Genomic DNA, 17,680 nt, shown 5'->3' on the forward strand with positions numbered 1-17,680 from the left:
TTCCTGCGTGGGTTTTCTCCAGGTACTCCGGCTTCCTCCGCAGTCCAGAGACATGCAGGTTGGGCTAAATGGTGACTCTAAATTGTCCATAGGTGTGAATGTGTGTTTGAATGGTTGACTGTCTCTATGTGTCAGCCCTGTGTAGGGAATATAAATTCGGCATCACACTGAGGCACCAATTATGTAGGGATCAACATTTCTAGCCAACACACGGAGGCACCAATTATGTTGTGAACAAGGGGACACCATTAATGTTGTAAATTGGCTATCAGAAATAATTGATAATTATTAACAATAATTAATAATTATGTTAAATAATATGACTTAATTAACATTAAATCACCTCGTGGGGCACCATTCCCGGAAAGGGAAAATGATAGCTAGTTTTATCCACTGTGCGAGAGGCTCTGCATAAAGTGCAAGAAGCAATGGTGAAATTTGGCACCCCTTCCTCGATCCACATTCTAATACGATTGTATCTGAGAGGTTTCCGTTTATTTTTTATCCAGGCTGATAGCTTACTGTATAATGTACGTATGTCCTTAACAAAATGTTCATGCCTGCCAAATCTCTGGAGGACCATATATAAGAAAGGCCAGCTCACTGAATCAAAGGGCTTCTCGGCATCTAGACTGACCAAGGAGGCTTCAAGATTGCTCTGCTGAATATGGTTTGATATGTGTAATGTTCGCCTGATATTATCATGAGTTTGTCTTTATGGGGACAAAGCCAGTCTGGTCGTTATGTATAAGCTGGGGAAGGATATTTTAATCAACATTGAACCCAGAAATTGGCCTATATGATCCACATTCTAATTTGTGTTTTCCTTCTTAAGAGATCACTGCCTCACTCCATGATGGGGGCATTTTAGAATCTGTTAAGGCTGTATTGCACACTTTAAGAGGGCTTGGCATAAACTCAAAAGTATTATATGGGCTGGGTGATTTGTTCGCTTTAAGCCTAGAGATGGCACTGTTAAGCCCTTTCTCAGTTACCATAGCTGTTAATTTTTCAATTTTTTTCTTCTGTTATGACAGGTAAGTTGAGAGAATTGAGACCCTCTAAGTGTGGTTGTGTATTCAAAAGCTTGTAGTAGTTTGTAAATGTTCTTAGTATTTCATCTTGTTTATACTGTGTAGTTAGTGTTATCTGCTCTTTGTTTTTGTTGCTTTTGGGCTAGAGGTTTTATTGATTTTGAGCGTGACTTGTAGCATTTCCGCTTTGTAAACCGTTTTTTTTTTTTTTTTTTTACTGTTTCCTGTAAATATAACATATTTATTTATTTTCTGATATTTATTTTTGTCAAGAAGTCGGGTTTCTGTTCCCTTTTATGCTGCGACTCAAGATCTTTCAATTCTCTATTGAGGTCTGTTAGTCTTAATTGTTTTTCTTTCTTCTGATGGGCACAGAAAGATATAATTCTGCCCCTGATGACTGCTTTTAAGGTAGCCCATACTATAGCTGAATCAACCTCCTTCTCACAATTTTCTTCGAGAAATGTTTTTATTTCTTTTCTTATCTTAGTCTTAAATTGTGGGTTGTTTAAGATATTTGTATAAAGCCTCCACAATGTTCTTCCCAGTTGCCGTTAATATGTACAGTGCAAGAGACAGGTGCATGGTCAGATAAATCAATAGATCCAATATCACAGACCGAAATCTATGGCGCTCTCTCTTTAACACAAAGAAATAATATGTTCTTAAATATGTATCATTGGGAGGATGAATAAAAAATATAATAATGGCCAGAAGTGTAGAAGTCTCTTCAGAGCTCTGTCATTAAAACATTAATTTTCCTATGCAGTGGTGTAACAGTTTAATTTTTTTGATGAGTCTAATTTTGGATCAAGACGGATATTCCAATCTCCCCCACATATGACAGTTCCTGTGTTCCCTATCATAAAATCAAACATTTTTCTATAAAAGGCTAATCACTTCCAGGAGGAGCTGTGACAGCTGTGACAAAATTGCTATGCCTCTTCTCCGGCCTGATTTATACGATGAATAATATATTCTTGAAAACCCCATTCTCTGAAGTTTTTCGTGTTCTGATGGAGTAAGGTGTGTCTCTTGCAAGAATACAATCTGTGCATTTTCCCTTTTCATTTTTGACAGTATTTGGCTTCTCTTTGCTGTTTGAGATCTCTTTCACATTGAAAGAAGTAACTTTAAGTGCTTGCTTATTCATAAGCAGATCGTGGCCAAACCGGTTTAGAACAATTTCCAAGGCAGAGGCTCATTTCAAAAGAGCCTTTTGAGTCTTCGTAAGGTCATGGTCCTTGGAAGGGAAAAACCCACATTGCATCAGTGGTGGGGCCCTAAAATGTGGTTGCATATGGGTGTAAGTCCAAATAAAATTAAGATAAAACAAAACTGTGGATAACTTGCCAATTAACAAGTCCCGACTCATTTAACTGGATAGACATAACTGTACGAAACCTACGTACCAGTGTGTGAGAGCTCCATGTTGGTCTTTAAGACAAGAAAAATAAAGAAGAGGTGAGTCACTCAGGAATCATAACTTATCTGCATTTATAATACCACTATACACCATCAGTCTTTTATTGTGGGGATCGCCTTTTAAATTCCTGTAGTTTTTCCTTGTACTGAGAGCGATGGTTTTTCTTGGGTTGTGTGTAGTCACCCATTACGCCTGGTTCCTGATCTTCACCCCAGTTGCGCCATCTCCCGTCACCTGCCAGGTGGACAGGAGTCGGATCTCCTCTTCGTCTGGAGAAATGGAGGACCTCACCACCGTGACTGGGAATCCTCTGGAAGCCATATCCCTCATTGCCTCTGCAGCGTCTTGGAACTGTCGGGTGCCATCATTATAGGCCAAGATGACCCGCAGCCTTGCAGGATGCGGCGTTTGAAACTTTGTTTTTCTTTCAGCAATTTCTTGGCTTCGGTGTATCCACCGCTTGGTAATCATGGTCAACACAAAAGCGCACTTTATCACAGAACACCTCTTTTTTCTGCCGTGCTCTCCCGAGGACCTCTTCCTTCATCCGGTAACTCCCAAACTTGACCGTTATAGACCGGGGCTTTGCTTGCTTCTTCCTTTGTCCGGTAACTCCTGAACTTGACCATTATAGACTGGGGCTTTGCTTGCAGGCCGCTCGGCTTCGGTGCAAGTACTTGGTGTGCTCGCTCAATTCCGAGCTCCTTTTCATGAGGGAGGTCGAGCGCGGTTTGGAACAAGTTACCCAGAAATCCAACCATGTCGGTGCCCTCTTTTTCCTCAGGTATTACGTAAATCCTTAACTTTTCTCTCTGCGCTCGACCCTCCTGATCTTAGCCTGGCATCTAGATTAGTGTGGCACTGCGTTAGCCGCTTGATTAATGTTGATGCTGCTTGAAGCACGGTCTCCGTCTCATCAATTCTCCCCTCTGCCTCGTCCAGTCTTTCGTTTGCTCTCCTCAGCTCTCGTTTGATATCTGAGAGTTGTACTCTGTTATCTCCTCTAAACTCCCAAAGTTCATTGAGAATGTTCTACAGACTAGTTTCGGGGCCTTCCTCATCTTGTAGGTAGTGGTCTGGAGAGCTGCTTCAGCTAATATCTCCTTGCCTCTGTTCAGGATTGTTGTGCATCATGTTTATGGTTGTCCTACTCCTGGTAGTAACCCCTCTGTCCATTATTAAGCAGAATATACACTTTATAAGCAAACTCACCGGCCAATTTATAAGGTACACCTTGCTTGTAGCTGGTTGGACCCCCATTTCCCTTCAGAACTGCCTTAATTCATCATGTCTTTTTGTCATCTTGAACCAGTCTGGCCATTCTCCCCTGACCGCTGGCATCAACAAGGTATTTTCACCCAGAGAACTGCCGCTCACTGGGTATTTCCTCTTTTTCGGACCAGCTTCTGCAAACCCTAGAGATGGTTGTGTGTGAAAATCCCAGTAGATCAGCAGTTTCTGAAATACTCAGACCAGCCCATCTGGCACCAACAACCATACCACATTCAAAGTCACTTAAATCACCTTTCTTCCCCATTCTTATGCTCGGTTTGAACTTCAGGGGGTCGTCTTCACCGTGTCTACATGCCTAAATGCCCTGAGTTGCTGCCACATGATTGGCTGATTAGTTATTTGCCTTGACGAGCAGTTGAACAGGTGTACCTAATAAAGTGGCCGGTGAGTGTATATATCTTAATATATAATGATGAAAACTCTGTGTGTGTGTGTGTGTGTGTGTGTGTGTGTGTGTGTGTGTGTGTGTGTCTGTTCCATGTTTTTCTCCTCACTGACTTGGTCAATCCATGTGAAATTTGGCACAGTGGTAGAGGGTCATGGGAGGATACGAATGAAGCAATATTACATCAATTGGCCAAAGGAGGCGCTATAGCAACTGATTGAAATTGCAAACTTTGAATGGGCATATCTCATGCCCCATATGTCGTAGAGACATATGGGGCATGAGACATATGCACAGAGATGCCTCTTCTCATGAAGAACAAATTTGCCTCAAGAACCCATAACTTCCACTTATATAGATTTTCTGCCATTTTGAATTTTTTGAAAAACACTTCAAATGGATCTTTTCCTAGGAAGTTTGAGCGATCTGCATGAAACTGGTTGAACATAATCTAGGGACCAATATCTAAAGTTCCCTCTTGGCAAAAGTTGGAAAACTTACTAAAACTGAGCTTCTATAAGGCAATGAATATTGCAGAGGGTGTGGCTCATCACACCAAAGTGTATAACATCTCAAGGGTTTCACTGATCACCACACAACTTTGTAGGCATATGACCACACGTAATCTGAGGGGACCCCTCCATTATTGACCCTATCAAACAAAATGGGGGCGCTAGAGAGCTAATTTCTTATCTAGGCCTAACTGCCATATAAATTTTTACTAAACTTGGTTGATATGTAGAACAGGACACCTCAAGGTGACTGGAGAAATTTCAATCAATCAATCTGTTTTATTTATAAAGCCCAATATCACAAATCACAATTTGCCTAACAGAGCTTTACAGCATGCGACATCCCTCTGTCTGTCCCTCGCAGCGGATAAGGAAAAACTCCCCAGCAGAAAAATGCTTAAAAATGGCTAAAATGCGACCAATCCCTCTGGCTCCCCCTGTGGCCGAATGTGTTTTTTTTTTTTTCTTAATTTTTGGCTAAGTCATGGTATGGTATGCTGTACATAATCACGGAAACTGTCAATGTGTCATACTGTCAGTCATTCTACCAGTGCACCCCACTTTTAAGTCAATACACTTTAACTATCTGCCTTTCAACGTACTACCTCAACTACTAATATACAGTTTTAGCCCACTAACTATCCCACTATTGGCAATGGTACTATTGTACTTTCAGTAAAGCAATCATACTATCAAATTCACAAAAACTCTGTCTGAATACATTGCTATTCTTAATGGGTTCAATTTACTATTTAATCTGCAATTTCCTATGACCTGTATCCCAAACACACACCATGTCAAACTGTACGTGGGCAACTGGGCACTCAATGGGTATGGACTAGTATTGTTTTATTATGACTAATAAAACCAAAACCCTCACTACACACCAATAGGAGTGTAGGAATTGGGGGGGAGCAATTACAGTAAATGAATTAAAAGTTTTAACAATTAAAAACATATTATAAATCAATGAGTTTAGCCAGAAATATGGAGTTTCAGTAGGCTCACTGCTTATGATGTGTTCACATCGAATGTGATAGGAGTGTTTTGCGTGTCAAGATTACACATAAAGTCAAGATGTCAGATTATGCCTTGCAGTTGGTGTGAACACATCATTATGTATTCAAATTCAAGATACCAAAAAACACCATTGTTGTGGTTAAGTATAAATATATAGGTGTTAAAAGGGTCTACAGAGGTCCGTGGATATACGTAGACAGTTCAGTCCTGATCTTATTTTCTTATCTTATTAATGCCGCTCTCAGTCTCACATTTATCTGGTGTTCAAAGTTAAGTATCTTGGTTAAAACGTGACTGTATTCTGCAGTGCGCCGAGGAGATGTGCTGGCGGCATGGAGTGGCATCCGTCCCCTGGTGACTGACCCCACTTCCAAAGACACTCAGTCCATCTGCAGAAACCACATCGTCAGCATCAGTGACAGCGGACTGGTCACCATCGCTGGTCAGTTTTTGGATTATCTTGTAGAAATGCTCCACCAAAGCTTCTGCATATTAAGGTGAATATTTTGTGCGTCAGGTGGGAAGTGGACAACCTACAGGGCCATGGCTGAAGAGACTCTGGACGCAGCAGTCAAATCCCACGGCCTTTTAGCCGAGCCCTGCAAGACTGTGGGTCTGATGCTGGAGGGAGGCAAGGGCTGGACGCCTACCCTCTACATCCGCCTGGTGCAGGACTATGGACTGGAGAATGAGGTAAAACACATTTGTACATTACAAACCACTTAAGGTTGCTTTAGCACACTCACTGGGGTTTTATTATTATTATTATTATTAGTTATTTTAATTTGTACAGATATTTCTCACAGTTCCTATAAAGTCACAGTTTTCCTGGTTAAGTAACATTGAGATTATCAAAGTAGTAAAAACGGTTCAGTCAGTTTTTGGTGAGTTTCAGGCCTTTATAGCAACATGAATTTGTTTTTGTTTTTTGTGTCTGGATTTCATTAAAATCTCAATATTCACTGTTTATTTTTTCATATCAAACCTTACCAGATTTTTAAAACCCACACATATCTCGTCCCTGCTTACAATAATATCAAAGTTTTGCAGCTCCAACCTTCTATTTAGTGGGCAACAAATAAGTTCTAAGTTTACAGTATGTTTCTATTTTTAGCATCAAGTTCCTTTTTTGTTTTCAAGTTGGCCCTTTGCTAAGCCCTGCCCCTTTGTGATGGTCCGTCAAGCTGTCGGAGTAAGCATGGAGCCCACACCATAACTAACTGCACTCCCTGAAGAAATATTATCATATTTTTGGGAAAATGAAACAGTGATTCCAGAGAGAAGCAGACAGAGGAGTCTACAGTCTGTGTTTGAAGGATATATCCAGGAGGTCAAACTGACTCAGCAGCAACAACAGGTTAAAAAGACAAAGATAGTTAGAAGCAAAAGCCAAACTATAGGCTACAGATCACAGTGTAAAAGTGAACCACCACATCACTGATGATTGCGACAGAAGACAATGAATATAAAAGGAAACATCGCCGATATTGAACCAGTTGTGTGGCATTGCAGTGTGTGCAGATGAACAGTGTTTGGCTCCGTCCCCATGCTGCTGTCAGCACTGCTGGACGGGCAAGGATCTCTGGGGGAAGTCAAACAATGTTTATCTACGCACAGTGTGATGACACACAGCTGGTTGAATATCAGCAAAGTTTCTCTGCTTCCCTTCACTGGTTCGTGTACAGCAGGATCAGTGTTTTTTCACTGTTATAATCATTAAAGAGCAAAAGCAGCATGTGTATACATTCAGTAGGCTATGTCTTCAGTAGCTAGCTAGCTAACCCTACACTTTTCAGGGTTTGATTTTGGTTTTGGAACAGGGAAGAAACGTATATCTTTTTCCAACCTCAGGTAACGAGTATCATTACTACACAACATGCCCCAGGAACTGGGGCAGATCAATATTGTTAAAGTGAAAAACATCAGTTTATGATTTTGGTACGATCTCTGAGCAACTGCTGCAGAGCTGGAGAGTAACTAAGTATATTTACTGAAGTACTGTACTTTAGTATTTCCATTTGATGCTACTTTGTACTTCTGCTTTACATGTCAGAGAGGAAGTTTCATTTAAACATTTATTTCAGCGTAATAGTCACTTTTCAAATCAAGATTTTAAAAACAAAACATGATAAGTTTCTGAAATATGCCTTTCTGCAAATAAGGTGAAATTCACCAATGGCAGTGACAAATGTTTTTCTGGTGTGTCATGTCTATTTCAGTGCAGGCTAAAAAGCAGGTTCTGAGACTAGTGTCTTCCTGTCATCCCAGGGACAATAGAAAACATGTTCGGGATAAAGAGAGCTCTTCCCTTTGACACCTTCAGGACACAAGGACGCAGTAAAGTCAATATTGATGCATCAGAGGACACACCTTATTGTTTCCCTGATAATAATTCCCTGATGAGTTCAGGCCCATTTTCCACACAGGTCACCGTTGTAAAAGAGATGTCTGTAAAACTGTTGACAGGATACCTCAAACTGCAAACAAGGTCAATCATGACTATATCCATGGAGGTTTTATATCTCTAAAACGTTCCTTAAGCCAAGAAAAATTATTTTAAACTCTGTGACATCATCTCAGTAAAAAGATGTGATTCAAGTGGGAACTAGCAGTCAGGGCCAGTGGGAGAAACATTACTGTGCATATTCAGTGGGCTGCATACTGTGGAAGTAATCCTGGAAGCTAGAAACTTTTTGGCATATGCACCAGGCGATTTCAGGGTATTTTTGCAACAACAAAAATTTATTATTAATTTAAGAACATAGAATTGCAACAAAATAAGTGATTTAGTTTTACATGTCAATCTAACAGTTTGCCTTGATATATTTAGTAAAACTAAACAAAAATGATCTCTCATTTCTTTGGTTTGTGAACGACAGTAACTGATAGTGACATTTAGATCTGTGTACAATATTGATTTTCTTTTCACAACTCATATTAGAGGGAATTACGAAGTATACAATAGAAAGGCTTTTAAAGCAGTTTTTTAAAGTAGATGTTTTCTATGTGAAAGGACTGAATAAACATAAGACATTTCAGTCATTTTTGTTTCCCTACTTGTAATGGATTATTTTTGTACTGTTTTTAGTGAGGTAAATTATTTAATTTCTTCCTCCACCATTGCAAGTATACCAAACCCAGTGTGGCATTCAAGCTCACAGGTTGTAATTTTTATTTATTCATATACAGTATATTTTCTGTTAAATATATGATGTGTGAACTTTCGAGGTGCTTTTTTTTTTTTTTTTAGCTATGGGCAGAAGTGAAATGTATCTCCCAAAATGCTCTTTAACAGCAGCTCTGCCTCTAGAAACAATTTGACTTACTAAAACATTTTCAGCATGGCGAGGCGTAGAAGAAGAAAGTAGACCTTTAACTACCTGCAGATACAAACAAAGCTGTAAAAGCTCACACAGACACATTCACTGTCCTCTCCACCAGAAGCAGTGGAGCTGACATTAAAGCCGCTGCTGTAACAATGCTGACATTTCTGCTACACAAAAGACTGGACACGTGTTGAAATGCACTGTATGCTGTACGATTTATCAATGGCATTAAGTAAGGGCACATTGATTTACATCTGCTACATGCCATCTTTCCAATAATTAGGCTGTGCATTTTCATTAAACACAATAGAACGGTGTTTCATGAAGAAAAAGTACTCCTGAACTCTGCGCCTACAGTACACTTCCTCCTCATTAGAGGCATTGTGCAGCGGCCCCGGTCTTCTCTGGAATATTCCTTAAAGGTCACTGTTGATATTTGGACAGCGTTTGCCCTTTCACACGATTGGCAAGCCAACGATCTGAATAGCAAATAGCCCTCTTGTGTTCTGTAAACGTATGACACCTCATTGACAAAGTGGCGCTAACACTTATCGCTTAACTCCGAAGAGGTGAAATCAATCATGTGGATACCAGGAGCTGCCACAACCATCTGTATTGTTTAACCTGCAATTTTTATATTGTGAAAGCAGGAAAGTGAAACAATAACCCACATGGCGTGCTCAAGACCAAACACTAAAGCTCTTTCTTTCTTTATTTTTAATACATGATTAATAAAAAAAATTACACTGCTACTAATGTTACATTTGTTTATAATTTATCATTCAGGGAATGCAAGTACAGCAATCCAGTTTGAGAGTCAGTAAAAGTCCCACTAAGTTGATTAACTGATTAGTCAATTGATAGAAAATTATTTGTAAAGTAAAAATTGTAAACATTTTTTAGTTCCAGCTTCTCAAAATGTGTGGATTTGTGGAATTGAAGTTAAACAGGGTTTGGTTTTTGACTTTTGGCCAGACAAAAGATGCAATTTGAGGATGTCACAAAACTGTGAGAGACATTTTTCACTCTTTACTGACATTTTATATACCAAATGACTGATTATCGCTAGTTGCAGCTCTAGCTTACTCATGTTTGCACTGTAAATGTACATCCACATACTTGTTTTTGCCACGGTCTCAGATTATTATTCAAAGTGTCTGACAATTTAATGGAAAATCACCTACAGAGTTATACTTTTTTGTTAAAGAGTAAAATCCTTTTTGTTTAACCGGGAACAGCCCCAAAATCAGCATCACCCAACCCACCAGACTCCATTTAAATAAACAGTAATTTTAGCATGTATAGCGCCAGCATATTTTCACATCTAACTGGGTGAATTAAGGGTTAATTTCAACCAAACCAAAGTTGATGACTGTTGGAGCAGTGGAGAGATGAACCAAGACAGTTTTTGTGAGTTTTATTTTGTTTCTGTCAACCCTGAATAAAGTGTGCCTGTCAGTGACAAAAACAAATAGTTTTAGTGGACGTGTATTAACAGTGAAGCCCCTGATGTTGCAGCCTGTTTTGTGCTCTCGCTCAATTTGAACCAATTTCAAAACTTGTTCTTCCCATTGGTCACACATGAAAAAATAGTGTCCAGATCAAAAAATACCAAACTTACCCTTTAAGCACTGTCTAATCTCTTAAAACATGAAAAAATAACAACTACCTATTGAATCCTCAATCCACACACTGTGTGTGTCCAAAACAAATAACCTCCATTTCATCTTCAGTGATATGACTGGGGCTATTTTAACTTTAGCTGTCCTGCAGTTGCTGTCATGTGTGTAGGTGTGTAGCTGAATATAAAAATTATTTACAGCTATGCGTATCGGTTAAAATAGCGAGAAGTGTGTTGCCCAGTGTGAGAGTAGTAAACATATTTTATCACAGATGTTCTTGAGTAAGAGTAAAAAGTATTCTGCAGAATGACTACTCTTAGAAGTAAAATTTATTTTTAAAATACTCAAGTATATGTACAGTAATTAAGTAAATGTAGTGGGTTACTACCCATGGCTGATGGAAGACAATATGCATGGATCTTCATGCATCTTGTCTTATAATTATAGATGACACTGTAAACAGTAGTCATACTCACTAAAAATATGGGCTGTGTTATGTTAAATAGTGCCTCTACTATTTCTAAAGGTAAAAGATTTGTTTCATAAAAGTGTGTTTAATGTTATTGATATTAGCATAAAGAAGGTAGACTAGAAACCCTGTAAATACTGTGTTAAAATTTGTTGTTGTGTATTGAATAATGAAGATTCAACCTGTTTTTTACACATTGGTAGATGAGGAAAAGAGATTATATTTTAGAAAAAACTTGACAGTATAATTTAAGTTTTTCTTGTAAACCTTATTTTTCCACTATGAATTAATATTTTGTAAGATCAGAACTATTTTAGAAAAGATTATTTAGATCTTGTTTTGTGTCACTTGTATTGATGATTAATTTATATTTCTCTTGTAAGGTCATGTAACCATTTGAGCAAAGAACCTGAAACAACCTCAGATCACTTTTCAAAACAAAAGTTACACAATTTTCAAGTATTTTCCAACAGTAAATTTTGCTGTAGTACTGTCAACTACTTTACTGTACCTGACAATAAAAAAACATCCAAACAGCTGCTTGAAACTTTGCATACAGGGTTTTCTTGTCTTTCTCTTTCTTATTTTGTATATGGAATCTTTTTCTCTGCGCAAAGGTCGCTCAGCACCTGGCCTCGACGTATGGAGGAAAGGCTTACGATGTGGCCAAGATGGCCCAGGTCACTGGGCAAAGATGGCCAATAGTGGGGAAAAGATTGGTGTCTGAGTTTCCTTACATCGAGAGTGAGGTAAAGCGTGATTTCATGCTTAGTTTTGCCAGAACAGGCTCAAATACTCCAGCCTCATGCATGTCTTCTTTTTCAGGTGCTGTATGCGATCAAGGAATACGCCTGCACGGCCACTGACGTTATTGCCCGACGAACACGCCTGGGTTTCTTGAACGTGCAGGCGGCTGATGAAGCCCTCCCACGCATTGTAGAAATCATGGGGAAAGAGCTAGGCTGGAGTGAGGAGCACAAGACGGTATGATTTTACAACAAATTTTATAAAATGAGTTAAATATATGCCCTACCAAAGCAAGTATTTTGTAAAGTTTCACCTGATTGTTTCATTGGTTTGTGTAACAATGTTCCCTACCCCAGAAAGCCTGCTCTGTTTTACATAACGCTTTAAGCCCTGTTGGGCTATTTGAAGTTCTGGTTTCTTCTTCGATCTGTACACAATAGAAAAGGTCCACACCCTTCATCCCTTCAGAGGAAAAGCTCTGTGTGTCTATGAAAGAGATGAAAACTGAACTCTCAACTATTTTAAGCCCTTATTGTTACAGCACAGGGAAGCCACATGTAACGTAAACAGTGACAAACATTGTATGCAGGGGGACAGGTTAAGTAGCGGTGTTTTGTCAGGCTGTAACTCATGTGTTATATTACCTGTTTATTTTCCTTTTAAGAAGTGTGTTTACAACCATATATGTTTAAAGGAATACTTCAGCCCCCAAATGACCATTTGTATATCATTTACTAAACCTGTGTTACACTGAATTTGTAAAGAAAACTTTGTATTTCTTTCATGCCTCCATGGTGAATGAAGAATCCAAACGCTGAGAAAATTTTTGATGAGTTGAAGTCATAGGGGTCACCATTTAACAACAGCAAAAATATATCAAAACATCTGTTTACAGACTCTCACATTACATAATCCAAGTCTTATTTATCCAGTTGTATGCTCAGTACTTCCCAAACAAACAGGCTCTTTCTGAGAACAGAATGAAAAGTAAAACTTGACAAAGTTCTCCTCAGAGCCAGACTACATTGACAAAAACAGAAATTTTACATAGCTAAACAGGAAGCTGCTGGTCTGCCACTGCCTCAGTTAGTTAGTTTGTTAGTGTTATTGTTTGACTTTGGTGTTCTACAGGGTTATTTCAGATTCACCAAAGTCACACAATAACACTAACAATCAAACCAATCGAGGCAGTGGGAGACCAGCAGCTACTACGTTCAAGCAAGTTAACTGTATTTGTCAATCAAGTCTGGCTTTGAGGGGAGCATAGATAAGTTTCACTTTTAGTTCAGTTCCCCATTACAAAGCCTGTTTTTTGGGAAGTCCTAAGCATACGACTGGATAAATGAGACTTGGATTATATAGCACGAGTCATGTGAGAGTTTAGAAACGGATGTTTTGATATAGTTTTGCTATTGTTCAACGTGATTTCAATTCATCAAGAATTTTCTCTGTTTATGGGTTTCGTTCACCGTGGAGGCATGCAAGTAAAACAAAGTTTTCTTTACAAATTCGACATTACATGGGTTGAGTAATTGATATACAAATCAGGGCATGAAGTATTCCTTTAAGTATTTAAGTGCTCATTTAAGTATTCCTTTAGTGTTCTAGCAGATGAAGTGTAGCAGTATCACTACAAGCTGATTTCTGACTCCTTTTTTCTCTCTACTAATGTGAAATCCAGGCAGAGCTTGAAGCAGCCAGGAAGTTTCTGTACCATGAGATGGGCTACAGGTCACGCTCTGAACAGCTGACCAAGACATCTGAGATCAACCTGGACAACCAGGAGATAGCCAGGTCACTATTTTTTTAAATATTTTTTTTTTACTAAAACCTTTACCTAAAAGTTCTTTGAGGAGTGTCCTCTGTCTGTCCAGCCACCTTACAACAGATAAGATAACAATATCATCTGAGTCACCTTCAAGTGGTCCTGTGCACTCAGAGCAAAAGGCTTAATGCGCAGGAAGTGATGCTAAGGGTGCTGTGTGGGCATTTTTTGTGATTTTTGGGTTCAGTAATTACTGTTGTACATGAGTTAGCAACAATAAGGCACAAAATCGCATTCTTTTTTTAAAGACACAACAAAAACAAATTTAAAACCCTGTAACAAGCCAAGCATGATGGACTTTTCTAATTCTACAGAATCAAATGTAAAGAAGCGTCGAAATAAAGCTCTGAAATCTGTGTGACAGGTACAAGAAACGTTTCCACAACTTTGACAAAGAAAGCAAAGGATTCATCACCACTGTCGATGTCCAGCAAGTTTTAGAAGTGAGTCTCCTTTTATCCCTCCTTTCCCTTCCTTTTTCTTCTTGTCTGTCTCTCATTGTTACACACTTGTTTTCATTACCTGTTATCGATCCCTCGTCTTGTTTTTTTCTCTCTGCAGAGCATCAATGTCCAAATTGATGAAAATGCGCTCCATGAAATCCTTAATGAGGTGGATCTCAACAAGAATGGACAAGTGGAAATTGATGAATTCATGCAGGTACGTAACACATAGACAGTGAGGAGAGAGGGGGCATCTGATAGCCCATCATTTCCTGTATTTGTTTCAGCAGATATTTCACTATCTACTGCAATGCTGCTGTTACCATTCTTTGCTTTAACTATTAAACTGTGATGCTTGGTACAGAAGTGAAGGAAGCAGTCAGTATTTTTGAAATATCTGCAATATCTGATTTTACATTTTCTGTTAAAGCCACCTGTGAAATAAGTGTCACATTGTTACCTCAGGTTTTTGTCAATGCCACAGTGGTGAAATAGGCTTCCTGTAATCAAGGCTCATTAATGCATAAATGCATAGTAAAATAGAATTTCATATGTAAATATAAAAGAAGCAGTTTTAACATTTAATGCCCTCTAATGAAGAACCACATACAACAAAATAAAATGAGCTCAAAAGTGGAGTGATATTACACAATAAATAATACTGCCTCATTCCCAGTGTGTCTGCAGGTCTTTAAAAAGTCTTAAAATGTCTGAAATGTAATAAATATTGCATCTTAAAAGTCATTAAATTTGAATATGTGATGTCTTTATTGCCTCAATCATCTAATTTAATTTATCAATTTTTCAGTGTCTTTTTGTCAAAATGGGTTAAAGGGTAAGTTTAGTATTTTTCAGCCTGGAATCTATTTTCCCATTCTTTTGTGTCTAAGTGACTAATGGGAACAACGATTTTTGAAATTGGTCTAGTAATGAGCAAGAAGACTGCAGTCAACAGCAGCGAAACAGGCTGCAACGTAACCACTCAGGGCAATTGTGCAATGTTAATTTACATCCTCTAGTGTTTGTTTTAGACACTAACTTATGGAAAGGATCCCGACAGAGATAGAACTTTTTGTGAAAGAGTTAGAATCTTTTTTGTGTAACCAGAAACAGCCCCAAAATCGCCTTTGCCAAACCCACCAGACTCCATTTAGATAAACGGTAATTTTAACATGTATAGAGCCAACATATTGTCACATCTAAATGGGTGAATTCAAATCAATTCAATAAAACTTTATTTATCCCAAAGGAAATTCTTGTGCCAGAGAATGCCTCAAATTACAGTAACACTAAGTACAGTAACCACAATGTAATAATTCACAACCAGTACCAACCAGACAACCAGTTGGTTCCCACGGTCAGGGTCAATCACTGGGCCCAGTTGTATAATAATAGAGTATTAAATATCTGGCAAAATATACAAATATACAATGTAGAAGTGTTTTCAAAGAGCGGAAGCAAAAATTAGTGCCTAATAGAGAAACAACAGGAGTACGATAAGTACAAGAGCTACTGAGAATGAACAAAAATGGTGAAAAAAAAACAGACTGCTCCTGATAGTCAATGTTAAATTGAATTCTGTATAACAATGAGAAGTAGTATCGCCCATGACTGAGAAAAGGATATTGCACTACACTGACAAGTGATCATAATACTGAATAGAAATAATGCACATGATGTTGTGAAAAAATATTGCACAAGATATAAGTAGTAATGTGGATCATATGAAGTAATAGTGCACCTAATGTAGGTGAATATTGCTGTCAGTGTCCTTCGTTTTATTAAATTAAAGTTTATTTCAACCAAACCCGAGTTGGTAATTGTTAGAACAGTGGAAAGATGAACCAATATGGTCTTTGTGAGTTTTATTTCTGTCAGCTTTAAATGAAGTGTGTTTTGGGATGATAAAATTACTGTTTATTTAAATGGAGTCTGGTGGGTTTGACGATAGCAATTTTGAGACTGTTTCAAGCTAAACAAAAAGGATCTTACTCTTTCACAAAAAGGTCTGTCTCTGTAGGGATTCTTTCCATAATGTTTTCAGACAGAATAACATTCTGAACCTGTCAGTTTAAAAAACAAACACTTTTGGAGGACAGAAAGTGACAGTGCACAATTGCCCCTTAACTTTACATTGCTGCCTGTTTTGCTGCTGCCGGCTGCAGCTTTCTTGCTCAGTACTGGACCAGTTCCAGAAATTGCTGTTCCCATTAGTCACTTATGAACAAAAACACGAGGTTTGAAAAATACCAGACTTAATAGTCGTGATTTAAACGTATTGGCTATATTTAGCTCCTATTTAGTCTAGCTACATGTAACCCAAATCTAGCTAATTTAATTTTTAATTGATTAAATGTAATTTTCGCCATTGCAGATGGCGTGCGGTATGATATTCAGTCACGTATGGAGAGTCAACAGTAATATGTTTATCTCCATTTTTTGGACATGGTCTCTACATAGCCGTATAATTGATGACGTCTACACTTTGGCTATGGTTAGACGTCTACCAAATTTTCACTGACAGCCCAAATTCAGCTGTGATTTAGCCTAGACGTCAGGTCTTCATGTAGACGGCTATTAGATGTTTTTTAAACCAAAAAATGATTGCTGTGAACCTTTAAGCTCTCTAGCAAAACATTAATCCTTCCACTGAACCCAGTATTTAACTTCATGCACTTACCTGTTGACAAAATATGGATTTACCTTATTTACTCCAATAACTATCTTCCTACATAAAACCTACCTCTGCTCATGACTTCATATACTTTACTTACCTTTACATGTAGCTGCAAGAAAAAGAAGATTCATCCAAAAATCTTTCCTAAATTTGGTTAAAAAATTATCTTGAAAAGTTCTTAAAAAGCATTAAATTCAAGAGTCTGATACCTGCAGACACCATGTCTCCATCCTATACCACTGCATAAAATATATGTGTATAAGTGAACGTCACTTAGTTTGGAATTTAATCTCTGTTATCCTCTCTGAAAAAATCTCCTCAACAAATATTTTTTTGTCTTTAATTAAGCCCTAAAACCTTATTTTCCTCAAACAATTGGAAAATCTGCCTGTTTCAACCTGTTTGAAATATGAATAACTAAAGCAGTTTGCTGCATAGAATCAAAACGAAATTTTTATCAAAGCTTGAAATGAATGAATGTTAATTTGCACTGGAAACAAACAAATATTCTCACTGCACTGGCAAATTCTTTCACGTTTATAAGATAATTGGACTTTGGGGGTATTTATGTATCAAATGGAGATTTCTGCAGAAAGACTGAATCTAAAACCACCTGGAAATAAAGTTAAAAGTCATCTGAGTGCCTGTAAGCACTGTGGTGTGATAAACCATTAAAGCCTAACACCTCTGTCAGTTACAACAGAACAAACAGGACTGAGGAGATGGAGGCTGGATAATATAAGCCCAGGGGAACGCAATCCGTTACACACTTTTGTTTCCTTTATTTTACTGCTTTTTTACCTCTGAGATTATTATGCGTGCTGCCATATTGCTGCCTCATCATGCTTCAGAAATAGTGACAATCTTGACACATTTTGTCCTGAATTCATAACAGTGCATC

At 38.3% G+C, this 17,680-nt stretch overlaps 1 protein-coding gene across 3 annotated transcripts in view; it reads left to right on the forward strand.

Annotated features, from left to right (window-relative positions):
- The window catches only part of gpd2 (glycerol-3-phosphate dehydrogenase 2 (mitochondrial)), an 83,568-nt gene that overhangs the window by 59,577 nt on the left and 6,311 nt on the right, over positions 1 to 17,680 (forward strand). For all 3 annotated transcript variants that reach the window (XM_049570314.1, XM_049570315.1, XM_049570316.1), the window contains 7 exons: positions 5,978 to 6,112; positions 6,188 to 6,363; positions 11,705 to 11,836; positions 11,913 to 12,071; positions 13,516 to 13,628; positions 14,024 to 14,102; positions 14,221 to 14,319. In XM_049570314.1, the coding sequence (XP_049426271.1) occupies positions 5,978 to 6,112; positions 6,188 to 6,363; positions 11,705 to 11,836; positions 11,913 to 12,071; positions 13,516 to 13,628; positions 14,024 to 14,102; positions 14,221 to 14,319 (893 nt within the window). The remainder of the gene's footprint in view (positions 1 to 5,977; positions 6,113 to 6,187; positions 6,364 to 11,704; positions 11,837 to 11,912; positions 12,072 to 13,515; positions 13,629 to 14,023; positions 14,103 to 14,220; positions 14,320 to 17,680) is intronic.

The sequence above is a fragment of the Epinephelus fuscoguttatus genome, linkage group LG24 (assembly GCF_011397635.1).
Source record: "Epinephelus fuscoguttatus linkage group LG24, E.fuscoguttatus.final_Chr_v1".
In the NCBI taxonomy this organism is placed as follows: domain Eukaryota; kingdom Metazoa; phylum Chordata; class Actinopteri; order Perciformes; family Serranidae; genus Epinephelus; species Epinephelus fuscoguttatus.